Source organism: Leuciscus leuciscus (assembly GCF_965113295.1).
Source record: "Leuciscus leuciscus genome assembly, chromosome: 10".
Lineage (NCBI taxonomy): Eukaryota > Metazoa > Chordata > Actinopteri > Cypriniformes > Leuciscidae > Leuciscus > Leuciscus leuciscus.
Genome location: NC_138734.1, coordinates 12420511 through 12436428, shown reverse-complemented (window position 1 = coordinate 12436428; position 15918 = coordinate 12420511). Strand labels below are relative to the sequence as shown.

The 15918-nt window shown below is 38.6% G+C and overlaps 1 protein-coding gene and 1 long non-coding RNA gene across 2 annotated transcripts in view; one reads left to right on the top strand and one right to left on the bottom strand.

Moving 5' to 3' along the window:
* Window positions 1-2933, top strand: part of LOC309508485 (protein adenylyltransferase SelO-like) — a 63284-nt gene extending 60351 nt beyond the window's left edge. Inside the window, exon 5 of the mRNA XM_082183133.1 lies at window positions 2854-2933. Within this exon, the coding sequence (XP_082039259.1) occupies window positions 2854-2878 (25 nt within the window). The 3' untranslated portion in view covers window positions 2879-2933. The remainder of the gene's footprint in view (window positions 1-2853) is intronic.
* Window positions 2934-10639: 7706 nt separating this feature from the next.
* Window positions 10640-15126, bottom strand: LOC309508655. Its single transcript, XR_014209645.1, has 2 exons — window positions 14835-15126; window positions 10640-11549 (listed from the first exon to the last, which is right to left on the bottom strand). It is a non-coding gene; the product is annotated as an uncharacterized lncRNA (long non-coding RNA).
* Between the last annotated feature and the right edge of the window lie 792 nt (window positions 15127-15918).

The following is a 15918-nucleotide window of genomic DNA, read 5'->3' as shown; positions in this document are numbered from 1 at the left end:
AAAGAAAGAAAGAAGAAGAAAGAAAGAAAGAAAGAAAGAAAGAAAGAAAGAAAGAAAGAAAGAAAGAAAGAAAGAAAGAAAGAAAGAAAGAAAGAAAGAAAGAAAGAAAGAAAGAAAGAACGAACGAAAGAAAGAAAGAAAGAAAGAAAGAAAGAAAGAAAGAAAGAAAGAAAGAAAGAAAGAGATAGAGGGTAACTTAATTCACAGACCTAAGAACTGGACACCTGAAATCAGCGTTTAGAGAGAGTTACGTTACTTGCAAGATTCTGTGCTCTTTCAGTGCGGTGCTGAAGAGGCGTGCGTGCGCGTGTCCGGCTGGTTTGCGTCTAGCTTCGTCTTTTGGGTCGTTTCGCAAGACGATGTAAAGGCTCACTTGAATTTAACGTTACCGAGAAAGTTCAGATCATTTCCCTTGTGGAAGGGAAAGGCGTGTAGGAACTTAGTTGCAAAAAGAACGGCAGCTTCTACATGACGCGGGCATGCGTCCAGAGGAGAAGCCAAGGCCTGTCCCGCTGGTTGCGTTGGGAGGAGAAGCGCTGCACGTGGAGGAGAAGGTCAGAAGAGGGTTGAGTTGCGTTGAGAGTTGAGAGAGAGTTTAAACTGAAGGTTCGGACTTTTAACAGTGTCTCGTGTACGCCTCCTTTTGCGTGAAGGGCAAATCATCTGTCGAGATTTTTCGAGCGGGAAGATTCCTTTGTCCGGTTAGACACGCCCACTCGAATGAGTCATGATTGACTTTAACTTGAGAGGGTTTTTCTCCAGACATATGAACTGTATAAAACAATGCGCATCACTGAATTCTGCTATCGGAATTCAACTCCGTTAGCTGGAGAGGATTACAGAGATATCAAAAATAGAATATAGACGTTGTAGCAGTGCAAAGATACATTATTATGGATTAGTATAGGCATTTGCAGTTCTATTAATGTTACAAATAGGACATATGCTTTCCTATGGTTTACACACACCTCTTAACACACAAATATATATATTTAGTACATTTAAGAGTGACTTTATGGGTAAAAGTCCTTTTCTGTAGGGGGTTTCTGTTTCAAAGTCCAGAGTGTGTTTGTGTGTGTGTGTTGGAATGTTGCGCACCCGTGGTCTCCTTTGCATAGGGCTGAATGAGCTTGGTGGTCAACTTTTATGACCTGCCAATGAGATCGGGTTACGGGATGCGATTCTACTGGGAGAACATTCTTCAAAAATACATTTCAGAGCCAAACACTCGAAGATCATAACTATATGATCAAAACAACATTAATCACACATGCATACAGGAAGTTCAGATACAAGTCTGAGTTACATACATTAAAGGATGTTAAGTTAAACACAAAGGATGTTTGTGTGTGTGTGTGTGTATGTGTGTGTGTGTGTGTGGAGTATCTGGAATGTCACGAGTCTATAAAAGTCACAGGGAGTCCATGCTGAAATGGGGGTTTTAGAGGGGATTCTCCAAAACAGGGTTCCCTATGTGACTCAAATATCCCTCTGGGAAGCCACAAAGATGCAATTTTGACCGTTCAAGCAGACTTAGAGGCGCCATGAACAAACTCGTTGTCTAAGGAGACAACGAAGGATGTGTTTGGAGATCAGGATTTACTAATTTGAACAGCATGTGACCGCATGTCATAGTCATTGTCATTACAAGGTAATAGTGTTTATCCGGCTTTACGCTTGGGTGAGATAGATTTTTTAGATCGAAAATGCAACAACAGACATATTCGCTCAATTTTTCAAATGAAGAGAAAGGTTACTCCAAGGGGTAAATTCTATTGGGGATCCCTTGTAACAAATGTAATTTGGAGAAAGGCCTGGCTTTTGCCTAGTAAATTTTGTGTATCCAACAAAGTTAAGGAAATTCATTATAAAATCCTTCATAAAATCTATCCTGTTAACTCTTCCATTTCTAAATATTCTGATATTGATGAGACTTGCTCTTTTTGTGGTTTTGTTGAGGAAACTGTCCCCCATTTATTTTGTGAGTGTAATGTAACCAATCGATTTTGGGCTAATTTAAGTGCTTTTGTTTTTGGCCCTACAAATGTGACCCACACCTTCATTCTTAAAGAGATTATCTTTTATTATGAAAACCCAAAGCGGATGTCCCTTGAACATGTTGTTAATTTCCTTATCTTATATGCAAAATTCTTCATCCACAAGCAAAAATGGCTTAAGTCTCCTTTGAGCTTCCTTCTTTTTCTTGCTGACCTTAATTATTTTATTTCTTCCCTTAGACTTATAAATAACAAAAAAAGTGCAACATTTTTGATGCATTATGATGATTTATTCAAAGATATGACTTAACCTTGTTATGCTTTTCTTTTCTTTTTCTTTTTTTGTATGTATAATTACATAATGTGCTTCATGCAAATCCAGGATAGTTATGTATTTTTATTTATTTATTTATTTTTCTCCTCGTTTCATTGTTTGTTCATTGTAAGAGATACAACCTTGCTTCACTTCCCTGAGCTTGTAATTATGTGTAAGTTCTGCAATAAAAAAAAAAAAGAGAGAGTCGACGGACAAAAAAAAAAAAAAAAAAACATAGATTTGTTCACATGCAGCTGATTTATTTTTGTTTATTTGTACATTTTACTCATATTTAATGGAGCAAAGTCAGACGTGGACAGTAGTCAATCGATATATTGATCTCGTAATGTGTATGCGTAAGACGTCGGTTTCACAAATTTGCGTTTACATGGAGAAAATGAAAATGGCATCTTTGATGTTTTGATATTTTGAAATGTTATTTATTTTATCACTTAAAAAAAAAAAAATGGTTTCATATTGAATCAAATTTTATTTATAGCAAGTTAGCAACCCAGTAAGATGTTTATTCCTCTCCCACAGGAGTTCAGAGGTAAAATCACTATGATAGTCAAAGCACAATTTAGACATCAGAAGAAGTTCATAAAAATCCCAGAGGCTTGCTTTGATATATTTATAGCAGAAGGTAAGTAATGAAGTCGTTATTAATAATTATGTGTATATATTCATTACTGGTCAAAAGTTTTAGATCGGTACGATTTTTAATGTTTTTAAAAGAAGTCTCTTCTGCTCACCAAGGCTGCATTTATTTGATAAAAAAATTAATAAAAAACATTAATATTGTGAAATTATATGACAATGTAAAATTATTGTTTTCTATGTAATATATAGTAAAGTGTAATTCATTCCTGTGATCAAAGCTGAATTTTCAGCATCATTACTCCAGTCTTCAGTGTCTGATCCTTCAGAAATCATTCTAATATGATGATTTGATGCTCAAACTGTTATGTGGGTGTGTGGAGATGAACCCAATTGCAGACAGTAGTCACAGCAACACAGTTTATTGTACAAATAACAGGAAAAACAAAGCCCACGAGGGGGCAAAACAAGACAGGATTACAGGTGACTAAACTAGACAGTGACTCTGACAATTAACTAGACTATAAACTAACAGCAAAAACAGAACTTTCTCTAGACAATATTCTTGACAGGATACTCACAAGGTTTTACAATGAATAACACGCAAAGTTAGACAATGTACCGACACAGGACAGAACACATGAGGGGATTAAATAGAGAGAAACTAATGACAAGCAACAGGTGATAATGGGGAAACAATGACTAAACAAGGATAACAAGGAGGGCGGGGCTAGATGACGAGACAACACAAGCACATGGCCTAGCAAAAGGCCATGTGTGTGCACATAAAACATGGGCCTGTCATGATCCTGCCTCAAGACCAGGGAAAATCAAAGACTAGAAGGCAGAATCAAGACACAAACATTCATTACCTATTATTTTCAATGTTGAAAACAGTTGTGTACACTTTTTTTCTCAGAATTATTTGATGAATAGAAAGTTCAAAAGAACAGTATTTATTTAAAATAGAATATTTTCTAATATTATAAATGTCTTTACTGTAACGTTTGATCAATTTAACTCACCCTTGATGAATAAAATTATGATTTATGTTATTTATTTCCCCCAAAGAATAAAATTTAAATTATTACTGACCCCAAACTTTTGAACGGTAGTGTTTAATGTTACAAAAGCTTTCCATTTCAGATAAATGCTGTTCTTTTGAACTTTCTTTTAAAAAAAATCCTGAAATAAAAATGTAAAAAACTGTTTTCAACACTGATAATAACCAGAAATGTTTGGTGTGCATCAAATCATCATATTAGAATGTTTTCTGAAGGATCATGTGACACTGAAGACTGGAGTAATGATGCTGAAAATTCAGCGATCACAGGAATAAACTACACTATTACTGTATATTACACAGAAAATAACTGTTTTAAATTGTAATAATATTTCACAATATTATTATTATTCTTTTTTAATTTTTTAATCAAATAAATGCAGCCTTGATTAGCAAAAGAGACTTAAAAAAAAAAAACATTAAAAATCTTGCTATCCTTATGTGTCAAATTGTGAATAAAGCATTGCCTAAATTTGATAAAACTTTTGTTGTGCAGTGAAAGAGAAGTTCTCAATTCTGGAAGATCTTGCAGTTACAGTTACAGATGACACTGGCACAGAGGTGGATAAAGATGTGTTTCCTGATCTAATGACCACCAGTGGGTTGGTTTTTGTCATAAATTAATTGAATGTCATTGGTGAGTGATAACAGGAGCTATTGAATGATATCAAATCCCAATATCTGAATGAATGCTGGTAGTGTTTAATATGTACAGTATTTTAAATGTTGTAGCTAGTGTTGATGATGTGTGGATAAATGTATTCCAAATATGTCTATTAACCCTATAGTTTGAACATTAACAGGACCTTCCACACCTCAATCTTCAGTCAGCTTGGATACAGATACTGTCTCTAACTTCAAAAAGCAGTGACTGGTTTAGTCCAAAACGATTCAGGAAGGATGATAATGAGGCTTCTCAAAGCTTACAGGCCAGAGATGTGAGTCCCAGTAGCCTTACACAGACATTGGGGGATTTACTTATCATAACCTTGAGCTTTACATTTTTTTTTTTTTTTATACACAATAGTAATTTTCCAGTTCAGGACCATCGTTCAGGGCATTTAAATATTCCTGCATTTTCTACTCTCTTATTACATGGCTCTGTGGAACATTTGATTATGATTGGTCAATTGACCCTATTTACTTCGTTAGCGCACATTACTAGTCTTTTGGTGAACAGTTAATCTGTGCAAATATATATATATATATATATATTTTTTTTTTTTTTTTTTTGTCATGGTAATTGAGAGATGGAGGGCAGGTGAGCTAAAGTAAAACCCCTTCATATTTTAAATTTTCAAGAACCCACCGCTTCATGTCCTGATCAGCCTGTCGGAGTTTATTCTGCTATAACAACTGGCTGGATGTATTTCATCCCTTACATAATTGGTTAATGTTCCTCTTTTTATAGTTGATAAAAGAAATTCTACACACAAGACCAGGTGGAGCAAATGTGCTGAAGGAGTGTGAAGATACAGGGACAATTAGCGATGACATGAGAAAACTGATGGTGAACATCTTGGTTGCACACATGATTGAGACAGAAGGGTAATTATCAAAATGTAATAGTCTTGGGTTATTTAATTTGTTAGTGATGATGATGAATTTTAAGTAATAAGCTGTTGATTGTTCTGAAAATAAGAGTAGTTTAGTTATATATTTTTAAAGAATTCTCATCATTGTGAAGTAACATTGAGTGTTTCCATTTTTTCAGGAGAGTCCCACATCGACTTACCAAACAGAACTATGGTTTGGGAATTATCACCTTGTTTCCCTCACTCAGAGATCCCCAAGGGAGGACTGGATATGTAAGTCACTATGTGAGATTAGAACATTCAGTATTTTAGTGATCATTTAGAAATGTCTTTCTAAGAAGTTGTCATTTTCGATGGAGGGTTACAATTTTGAGTTTTAATTTGTGTCATTTCATTAGGAACATTTTTATGATGGCCAAAAAAACACTGGGTTCTTGTCATGGCGCCTCAAAACAGTACAACGGGGGACAAAACCTTCTGCAAATAAGGATGATCCAAAAACAGAGGAAAAGGGAGGCCCTTTGCTTGACAGACAGCTGTGTCACCGTGAAGATCAGCTAGATAATGACCAAAGTTTAGAGGCTATCTCCTTGATGAATCATACAAGTGACCGTGAGGTCATCATGCAGAAGATGAGGACCACGTTTGAATACAGACAGCACCTTATCCATGATCCAGAGAAATCCACCACCATTCTCTCAGTTTTTCCTCCATTCCTGGATACTAAAGGATTGGTATGGATTTTGTCTTTCCTTTTTTTTGACCAAATTGAAATGCTAGTTTCAGAGAATTGTCAAATAGTCTGCTTTGTTGAAAACACATTTAGCTTGTTAAAGGGTTAGTTCACCCAAAAATGAAAATTCTGTCAGTAATTACTCACCCTCATGTTGTTCCAACCGCGTAAGACCTTCGTTCATCTTCGGAACACAAATTAAGATATTTTTTGATCAAATCTGAGAGCTGATCACTTCTCCATAGACTGCTAGGTGGCCCAAACTTGCTGGCCCAGAAAGAAGGAAATTAATAGTGGAATAAAGTCGTTATTTTTGTTTGTTTTTGCGCACAAAAAGTATTCTCGTCGCTTGATATACTTAAGATTGAGCCACTGTAGTCACTTGGACTATATTAACGATCTCTTTAATAACTTTTCTGGGCCAGCAAGTTTGGGCCACCTAGCAGCCTATGGAGAGTGACCCAGCACTCAGATTTCATAAAAAAATATCTTAATTTGTGTTCCGAAGATGAACGAAGGTCTTACGGGGTTGGAACAACATGAGGGTGAGTAATTACTGACAGAATTTTCATTTTTGGGTGAACTAACCCTTTAAGAAATGTAATATTTTATGGTAATTTCTTTACATGTTTTCTGCAAACTGCTTCAGATTCTTCAGGACTTCACGCTCCTCTTTGGGTCAGAATCTGCTTCCAGACTTTTTGAAAGGTGGCCAACTTACTGTCTTCAAAGCAAAGGTTATCAGGCTAGCAGAAACCTTGACTTCCACTCCACTGCTGAAAAGATTACTGTCATCTGCCAAAGAGAAAAGGGAGGAACAGGATTCCCCAGGTAGAGTTGTACAGAACTAACTTGCAATGGTTTAAAATCTGCTTAACTTAGTTATTGTAGTGTAGACATTTAACATATGTTTTGTGTTTTTCAGAATGGGACAGTGACCTATCATCCTTCCTTCTACTTCTGCATCTCTTGTCACCCCAGGCTTCAGGAAGAAAAAAACCCCCACAAGATCAGTATTTCTCAGGCTGTTGACCACGTGGAGGTATTTCAAAAAGTAGGTTATTGGTGACAAAATACAAGGGCTATAAGCGTTATACTTAGATTTGCTCCGTTAATTTCTCCATCTTATAATTCACTATTAGATGAACTGTAAATGGGGGTAAATATAGTAAGTTATCTAAATGTAAATTATCTAAACCAGAGATGTTCACAAGTCTTTAAGCTGAAGTCCGAGTCGAGTCTCAAGTCATTTCATGGCTTACAAAAAATAAAAAATAAATGTCATGCTTAAAAATCACCTTTAACAGCTAGTTGGTGCATATACTGTTTTCTTCTGGAGTGTCTCTTGTTCTGTACAATGTTCAATCAAGCTAAAAAGACTAAAATTGATGCTAACTGATAAACCTGCACTTGTTTGTCATTACTATTAATCAAATTTTTGTTTTTGTTTGTTTGTTTTCTTCATTCAGGCATGCCGGAGTATACAGGAACATCTTGAGGCGGAAGAGAATCGTCAACCATACATTCTTGCCACAGGGAGCAGCAAGGAAGCTATCAGTCAGTTCTTCATTGTGGTTGATAAAAAGCTCATCCCGTGTCAAGAATCCTCTTCACTTGCAGCAATTGATGAACTCTTCAAGGTCCATTTTGTTTTCAGCATCAGTTATGATCTTCCACTCAAAAATATGTACACTTTTCTCCAGACTACAATCTACGGAATTGATGTTGGCACCACAAGTGAGAGCCCAAGGGTAAAGGAGCTCAGAGCTAAGTTATTGAATGATGTTTAGATGCTACATCTGTAAAACGCTGCTTGCTACAACAGTACAATTAATTCGGCACCTTAAACTTGTACATGGTTTGTATCCTGGCAAGAAATTTGAGCTGGTTTGTGCTCAGGATGGTTGTTGCTTGCAATTTAAAAGTTATGCAGGTTTTAAAAAACATTTAACTAGATTTCATTTTAGTGGTGTAGCATCAAGCAGTGAGAATATATCACTACAAAATCAACAAGCTCCAAATCCCGGTGAAGCAGCATCACTTGTTGTGTCTAACACAGAGCAAAGGTCAGATAATGATGCAAGTTTGCATGAATGTTCTTCTGTTTCAAGGGATTGTTCCAAAGAAATGTGTGCATCCATAATAGCTAAATTGCAGGGTAACGGTGTTGCAAACAGTGTTATATTATGTCAGTTGTTGAAAGCATGGAGGATTTTGTCACTGATTTCCATACAAGTTTAAGGGAAAACATTTTAAATGTTGTGCCTGTTGACAGCACAAGTAGAAGTTCAGTTGAAGATGTTTTTAATAGTTTTCATAATCCATTCTCCGATTTTAATACCGATACAAAATGGAGAAAATATTTCAGTGAGAAATGGGGGGTTGTTGAACCTACTGAAATACACTTAGGTGTCAGATACGATACAAGAAAGAATAAGATCTCTGGAATGTATGAACAGATTCCAGTTAATGACACTTTCATATATATCCCTCTTCTGAAGACTCTTGAATTCATTTTTAGGAATAATGAGGTGTGTAATCTTATTCAAGAGAAACGGCAAAGTGACACGTATCGAGATTTGTGTGACGGACAGTATTACAAAAACCATCCTTTGTACTCCATCCATAGCAATGCCCTTCAGATCCAAATTTACTACGATGATTTCGAAACGGCAAACCCATTAGGATCTCAACATGGGATTCATAAACTTGGCTGTTTATATTTTGTGCTTCGTAACCTGCCAGCACACATAAATTCTTCCTTAATGAACATACATCTAATTTCTTTGTTCCATTCTGAGGATGGAAAAAAGTATGGCATGGACAAAATACTTGGCCCATTGGTTGATGATGTGAAAATACTTGAGCAGGAGGGAATGAAGGTGTCATTTTCTGAGGAGCCCATCTTTGGTACTATTGCGCAATTTACCGGCGATAACCTTGGTCTAAATGGTATTCTTGGTTACGTTGAATCTTTTTCTGCGAAACATTACTGCAGACTGTGCCTCACTGACAAGGTGTTAGCACAGGAAGTATTTAGTGAGGATGATCCGCGGGTGATATTGCGTAGCAGAAACCTAAATGAGGAACATTATAAGTATCTAGCTGACAACCCTAATGAAAACTCCTGTTATGGTATTAAAAGAAATTCTGTACTCAATACCTTGACTTACTTTAATGTATCAGAGAACTTTGTGCTGGATATTATGCATGATATCCTGGAGGGAGTTGCACAGTATGAAGTGAAACTGCTTTTTGAATACATGAGTTGCAATCTAATTTCTTGCGATTCCATTCCACAAAGATTGTATGCCTTCAACTATGGCTATTTGGACAAAAATAATCGCCCAACCAAGGTTAACCTTCAACAAGCTGGAAACAGCATTGGACTCAACGCAAGTCAGACATTGTGTCTCATTAGGAACATCCCTCTCATATTTGGAGATGTAGTCCCAGAAGGGGATAAGCACTGGCATTTGATGTTGCTCCTCTTACATATTGTTAACATTATATTTTCTCCTTGCATCTCTGAAGGAATGACAATATTTTTGAAGCATCTGATAGTGGAGCATCATCGATTGTTCAAGGAGTTGTACCCTTCTAGGAATCTGATTCCAAAGCACCACCTTATGATTCACTACCCTGAATGCATCAGGCAAATTGGCCCATTAATTCATGTATGGATGGACTATGAGGTATGAAGCAAAAAAAAAAAAAGCATGTTTTTTAAGAAAAATCAAAAAAAAAATCAAAAACCTGACCAAATCACTTGCCAAAAAACACCAGCTAGCCATTGCCTATCACTGGGAGCACTGTACTATCAAAGGTATTGAGTCTGGCCCTGTTTCAAAAGAATTGTTGTCCGACCTTGAAAACGGTGATTTTATTTCTGAGCAGCTCCACATTGATCTCTCAAGTGAATTAACGGTCACACCGTGGGTTAAGTGTCATGGTACGGAGTATCGTAGTGGTCTTGTTGTGTGCTTAGACTTGGTTGATGATGCACCTGTCTTTGGAAAAATTGTTAACATTTTTATTATGGATGGATTATTTTTTTTTGGCATCATGTATGGAATCAGAGTTTGTTGAACATCTTCATGCTGTCAGGTTTTTTGAGCACAAGACTGTTCTCTTGTGCAAAAACACTGAATTGTTTTACCACAAGCCGTTTGATTTACAAATGTCCTATGGAAATGACCGTCTATTTTACATCGTTTTGGACTGTTATTTGTAAAAAAAAAAAAAATTATAATTCATGTAATTTAAAGTACTGGCTAGATGTATTGGTGCTCTGTGCTGGAATAAAGTTTTGAAAGAGTAATACAGAGTGATGTGTTTATTTCAAAGTGAATTTATTCTTTTCAGATTAAATAATTGTTACGTTTATTTTACAGTTCTTTAAAGTCCCACTCCGGTCATATTTTGAGCTATTTTTAAACATTCTCAGTGGTCTTTAAATGATGATTATGCCGTTTTTAGCCAAAAATCACAAAACCTGTGCCGTTTTCTGGGACTTCGCTTCAGCAGAGCGGCAGTAGCTCATTAGCAATTCGCCTCTGCGTTGTGGGCGGAGCCGTTGGCTGAAGCGAGATACATAGGCAGCAACAGCCTCTTTCTGTCTTTCTTTCTTTCTGTCAACACAGAAAACATTTCATCACTGGATAGTTTTTTTCGTTTAATTAAAGTGTTGTTTTATGTCAGCTGAATGTCCGGAACGCTTTTCAGAGAAGATAAGGAAACTTATTTAGCACAATTCACACCCAGCGGCAATTCAGAAAAAGAAAAAAAAAATCTCAGAATGCTCCACATGAAACTTTGGTCTTCCGACCTTTTACCGCCGTGTCGATTTATTTTGATTAATATGTGCGAGGGAGAGAGAGCAAGACAGCGCTTAGTTTGGAGACGGTGAGGTCTTGTTTACACTTTCGCCTGGCTCCGAAGACAGAGAGTGCGCGCGCGCGCGTCCGGGTCTCTCTCTCTCTGCTCGTTCTTTCAGTTAAACAAGCGCAGCAGTTCATCTACATTACTCACCTATCAAATAAGACTTTGGCGGGACAAAAATCACTTTGACGGGCGCTAAAACAAGTTCAATGCAGGAAAATTCATGCGTGAATTTAACTGAGTAGTACATGACCATGCACTCGCACAAATGCGACCACATAAAATTTTAACTCGCACATTCTCAAAAAATGGTCGCAGTCTGGAACGTAATCCATTCATCTCTCACAGCAACATGTTTTGGTAAAGCATGAAAGCTAATACCAATATCTCTACTCTTAGCATTGCAACCCGCTACCGCACATTAGAGCTTAGATTCTCTGCCCGAGCCCGAGCTCGACCCGATATTTCCCGCCACTGTCCTCGGGCCGGGTCGGGTCGGGCCCTTGATAAAGCACGTCACGTGTCATGCGCAGCGTCTCGTCCACTCGCACTCGAAGTCTCGCACGCTCGATGTATCACACCTGCTGTGCGTGCTGTAGCCTACTATTCTGTACTATAGTGCAACATGGAGATTGTAGAGGCAAAGAAAAAAATAAAAACAGGCGAATTAACTCTGAGCAATTTTGAAGGAAAATCGGAGGTATGGAAACATTTTAAGCTAGTCGTAGGGAGTGACAACATATGTGTTGGCTTTGTCTCGTGCATTAACTGCGGCACGCTGCTCGCCTATGACAGCAAAAAAACGGGGACATCGACTATGAACAGACACATGAAGCAGGCTTGCCATGACAGAAATGATAAAAGTAGTAAGCCTCAGCCCTCAATGTCCTCTTTTGTTACTTTTCCAAGCATTCCCCAGAGGGCGAGGCAAGCCATCACAGAGAAATGCGTTGAGTTTTGCTGCAGGGACATAAGGCCATTTTACGTTGTAAGTGGCCAGGGCTTCGAGCGGCTAGCTCAAGAATTAATCAATGTTGGTGCTACATATGGTCGTGTATCGGCCCAGTCCATTCTGCCTCACCATAGCACCGTTTCCAAGGCTTGCATAGAAAAGGCAGATGAGAGGAGGAAAGTTCTGGCACAGACGCTCAAAGATGCTCTGAAGAATGGAGACGTAGCGATGAGCACAGATATGTGGACTGATGACTACAAAAAGATAAGTTACATCGCAATAACGTGCCATTATATCACCGACGACTATAATTTAGTTGGTAAAACTCTCACCACCGCAATGTTTCCCGTGGAAGATGCTAAAACGGGAAAAAACATCAGACGCGAGATAGTGTGCTTGCTGGTCAACAAATTTGGCCTCGACCCTAGCTCCCTCAGCCGAATAGTGTGGGTAACAGATGAAGGAAGCAACATAATCAAAGCCCTGGAACCATATAGGAGGCTTTCTTGTCTCGATCACCTAATTAATACTGTCCTTCGCCACGGTCTGCATGCCGACGCACTGTCCGAAAACGCACCGGATATAGGAGAGACCATATCTGCTGCGAAAGGACTGCTACAGATGGGGGAGACGCGATTCAGCACAGTGTACCTCACACTCAAGTCAGTGCAAGACATATACTCAGAGCTACGGGAGAAACTGGAGACCCGCGGTGAGGTTGAGCGCATCGAAAATATTGCACCTGACTTATTGAGCTTTCTGGTCACATTTTTGGAGCCATTCTATAATGCCCAGAGAGAGTTGGAGGGCGACAAATATGCAACCATAAACCTGGTCTGCCTCTGGGTTGAGAGACTGAAGAGACATTGCCAGCCCTCTCCCACCGACTCACCGCAGCAAGCATTTGTGCGCCAGAGACATGCCGAGTTCATTGTGCAAAAAATCAAGGTGAACATGCTGCACAAAGTTGCTCTTTTCCTCTGGCCCAAATTCAACAAATTGAGGATGATGTCTCCTGTAGAGATAGCTGAAGTACATGCCCACGTTCGCACCCTACTCTTGCCTGTGGAGGAAGATGCTGCAGCGGCTGACAGTGCAATGAGCAGTACTGGCTTCACACCACCAGCAGCCAGGCCCAGGAGAGACTCCGAATTTGCTGAGTGGGAGAACCAAGACGATGATAACGAACCAGATGAGGATGAGGTGGCTATGTACAATTCACAGAAGCATGCCATGGATGACGACCGGGACCTACTGAAATGGTGGAAAGTGAACGGATTGGTGTACCCAAAACTAGCCAGGCTGGCAAGATCCGTCCTCTGCATTCCAGCAAGCAGCAGCAGCAGCGAGCGGGTGTTCAGCGCAGCTGGCCGAACGATAGAGCAGAGGAGGACCGCTCTGAAACCAGAAACTGTGGACGCAATCTTGTTCTTGCATGACAACATGTAGAACCATGTAAGTAGGCTATAGCTTTGTGATTAATATGGTATTATATAATGATTACATATACAGCAGGCAGCCTTGGCCTAATCAATTTCTCACACTTCATCTACAGGCTCATACACAGCACAGCAGGAGGCTACCAGAATGGAGCAGCGTTGCACTATAGGCCTACGTTTTATAATAGGCTTTACAAATATTTATTTTGTTTAAAAAATATTATATGTTCTAAAACATTGTTTAATTATATTAAAGTAGTAGGCCTATAGTCTTAGGCCATCATTTTCGGTGTTCATCATTATTCACGGTTTATTTTTTATTTTATTTTTTTTACGTTTCATTCGGAATTTCAGATCCATTTACGATCCATTCAATTATTTCTGAATAAACAACGCAGTTTACATGCTTCTTCCTTGTCGCATTATTCATTAAGATAATAATTAATAAATGCAGGCACAATTATGAACTTGATAAATGTTACAGATATGTTTTACTATGCACAAACAAATGCCTTTCAACATGTGCAAAATTCAGAATTAAATGAATGTGCTGAAATTTGTACAAAAAGAGAGTCTGTAGTACCTTACGTGTTTTAGCCATTAAATAAGCACATTTAGTTTAAAGTTTGTTAAGTTTTGTTTTGAAGCAAGATTTTCTTTAAAGTGAATTTCGTTTAGTATAAATTGTATCTTAAATTTTGATACATTTTTCATCAACCCATTGCTTGGATTTAATACATAAAAAGCAATATAGCAGACACTATAATCATGACATGGATGAAGTCGCCGGCGCGCCACGGTCACTTACACCATTTGAATCTCGTAACACACGCTGTCACCGAATTTACAAATGCACATCTTGCTTGTTGCTCACACACACATATTATGTTAAAATAACAATATGTTGAAGTAACCTTATTAATAATAATTAATCTTTAAGAATATTTGATTGAATGCTGAATGTTGTGCTTGTTAAATTTAATAAAATTAAAACTTTAATTGTGATAATTAAAATAATTGAATATTAAATATTGAGTGGCCATTTTTTGCTCATTTATTAATAGTATTTATATAATATATATAACTGCGCAGCTCCCCCTGTAGCCTAAATAATCTAGCACAGCAGCACCTGCGTTAAAAAAAAATTCTCGCGCCGCCTCTGGTTATAACGGCCCACATATTAAAAATGGTCGGGTTTAAATCGGGCTCGGGCTCATAATTACAGTGAACGTGTCGGGCCGTGCCGGGTTCGGACACAACGTGCTCGGGCTCGGGTAGGGTCGGGCTTGATTTGTTGGGCCCGATCTAAGCTCTACCGCACATAGGTATTGATCCGCCATCGTCTTCTCTACTCCTCAGAACCTGAGCGGGCGGGGCGGAGGGGAGTATGAGCTTGTGGCCCCGCCCAGTGGAGTTACTACGTCACAACTCCAGTCTATTTTAGCCGGCATTTTAGCGTCTGCTACTGATTCACAGCCATTTGAATGCAGAAATACTCAGAAATACAACTTTGAGCTTATTTTTCTCAAGATATGTCCTCTAACATCAGAAAAATACCACAAGAACATGTTAACACCTAGAAAAACATGATTTTCATCGGAGTGGGTCTTTAAAGTAGGTAATGCAAAACCCTAATAAGAAAAACTGGTAACTCCTTTAGTGTTGTTTTTTATTTGTAAATAGGTGTTCCATCAACACCAGGATGGTGTCAAATGTGACTCCTATAAGGTTGAGAAGATTGTCATTTCCATTTTTTTAAAGTGTTAGGTCAACACCAGAACAGTGTAGAATTTTAACTCTGCCAGTGTTTGCTACAAAGCTGCACCCAGCTCTGTAACAGTGTTGTTGTTATCTGCATTGGTGTTAAAATTTTACTCTTAGTGTTCATATTGTAACACTGTGTCGGTGTTGCGAGAGGCAACACTTTTGAAAGTGTTGAACTAACACTTTGTGGGTGGTTCCCATATATACACTTTCAAAGTGTTGAAATTAAAGCTGCCGTCGGCAAGTCTGGCAGATTGGGTCGATTAGCCAAAATTTTGAATGTTTACAACTCTCATGCCCCTCCCCACTACCAGCGAGCACCCTCCCATCGAGGTCGTGCTCGTCAGTGCGTCACTGTGCGTGTGTACCTGATTTTCTGTGAACGCGTCCGTCTCTTAAGCATCTATCAACACCATGGACTCGGAGGTAGGCTGCCCTGGCTAATCTATCCATAGATAGCAATAACCGAGGAATTGGAAGCTTGTTAGTAGATTTTCTCTCCGCCATCACGCTTCATGCAATCTCCAGGCGAACTTCAGGCGTGGCGTGTTCATGTGATATTAACGTGCGCGAGTGAGGGGGTATCTGTGGCGTGTGCACGACCTGTGATTGACAGTCAGATCTCACACCCCCCTGCGCTG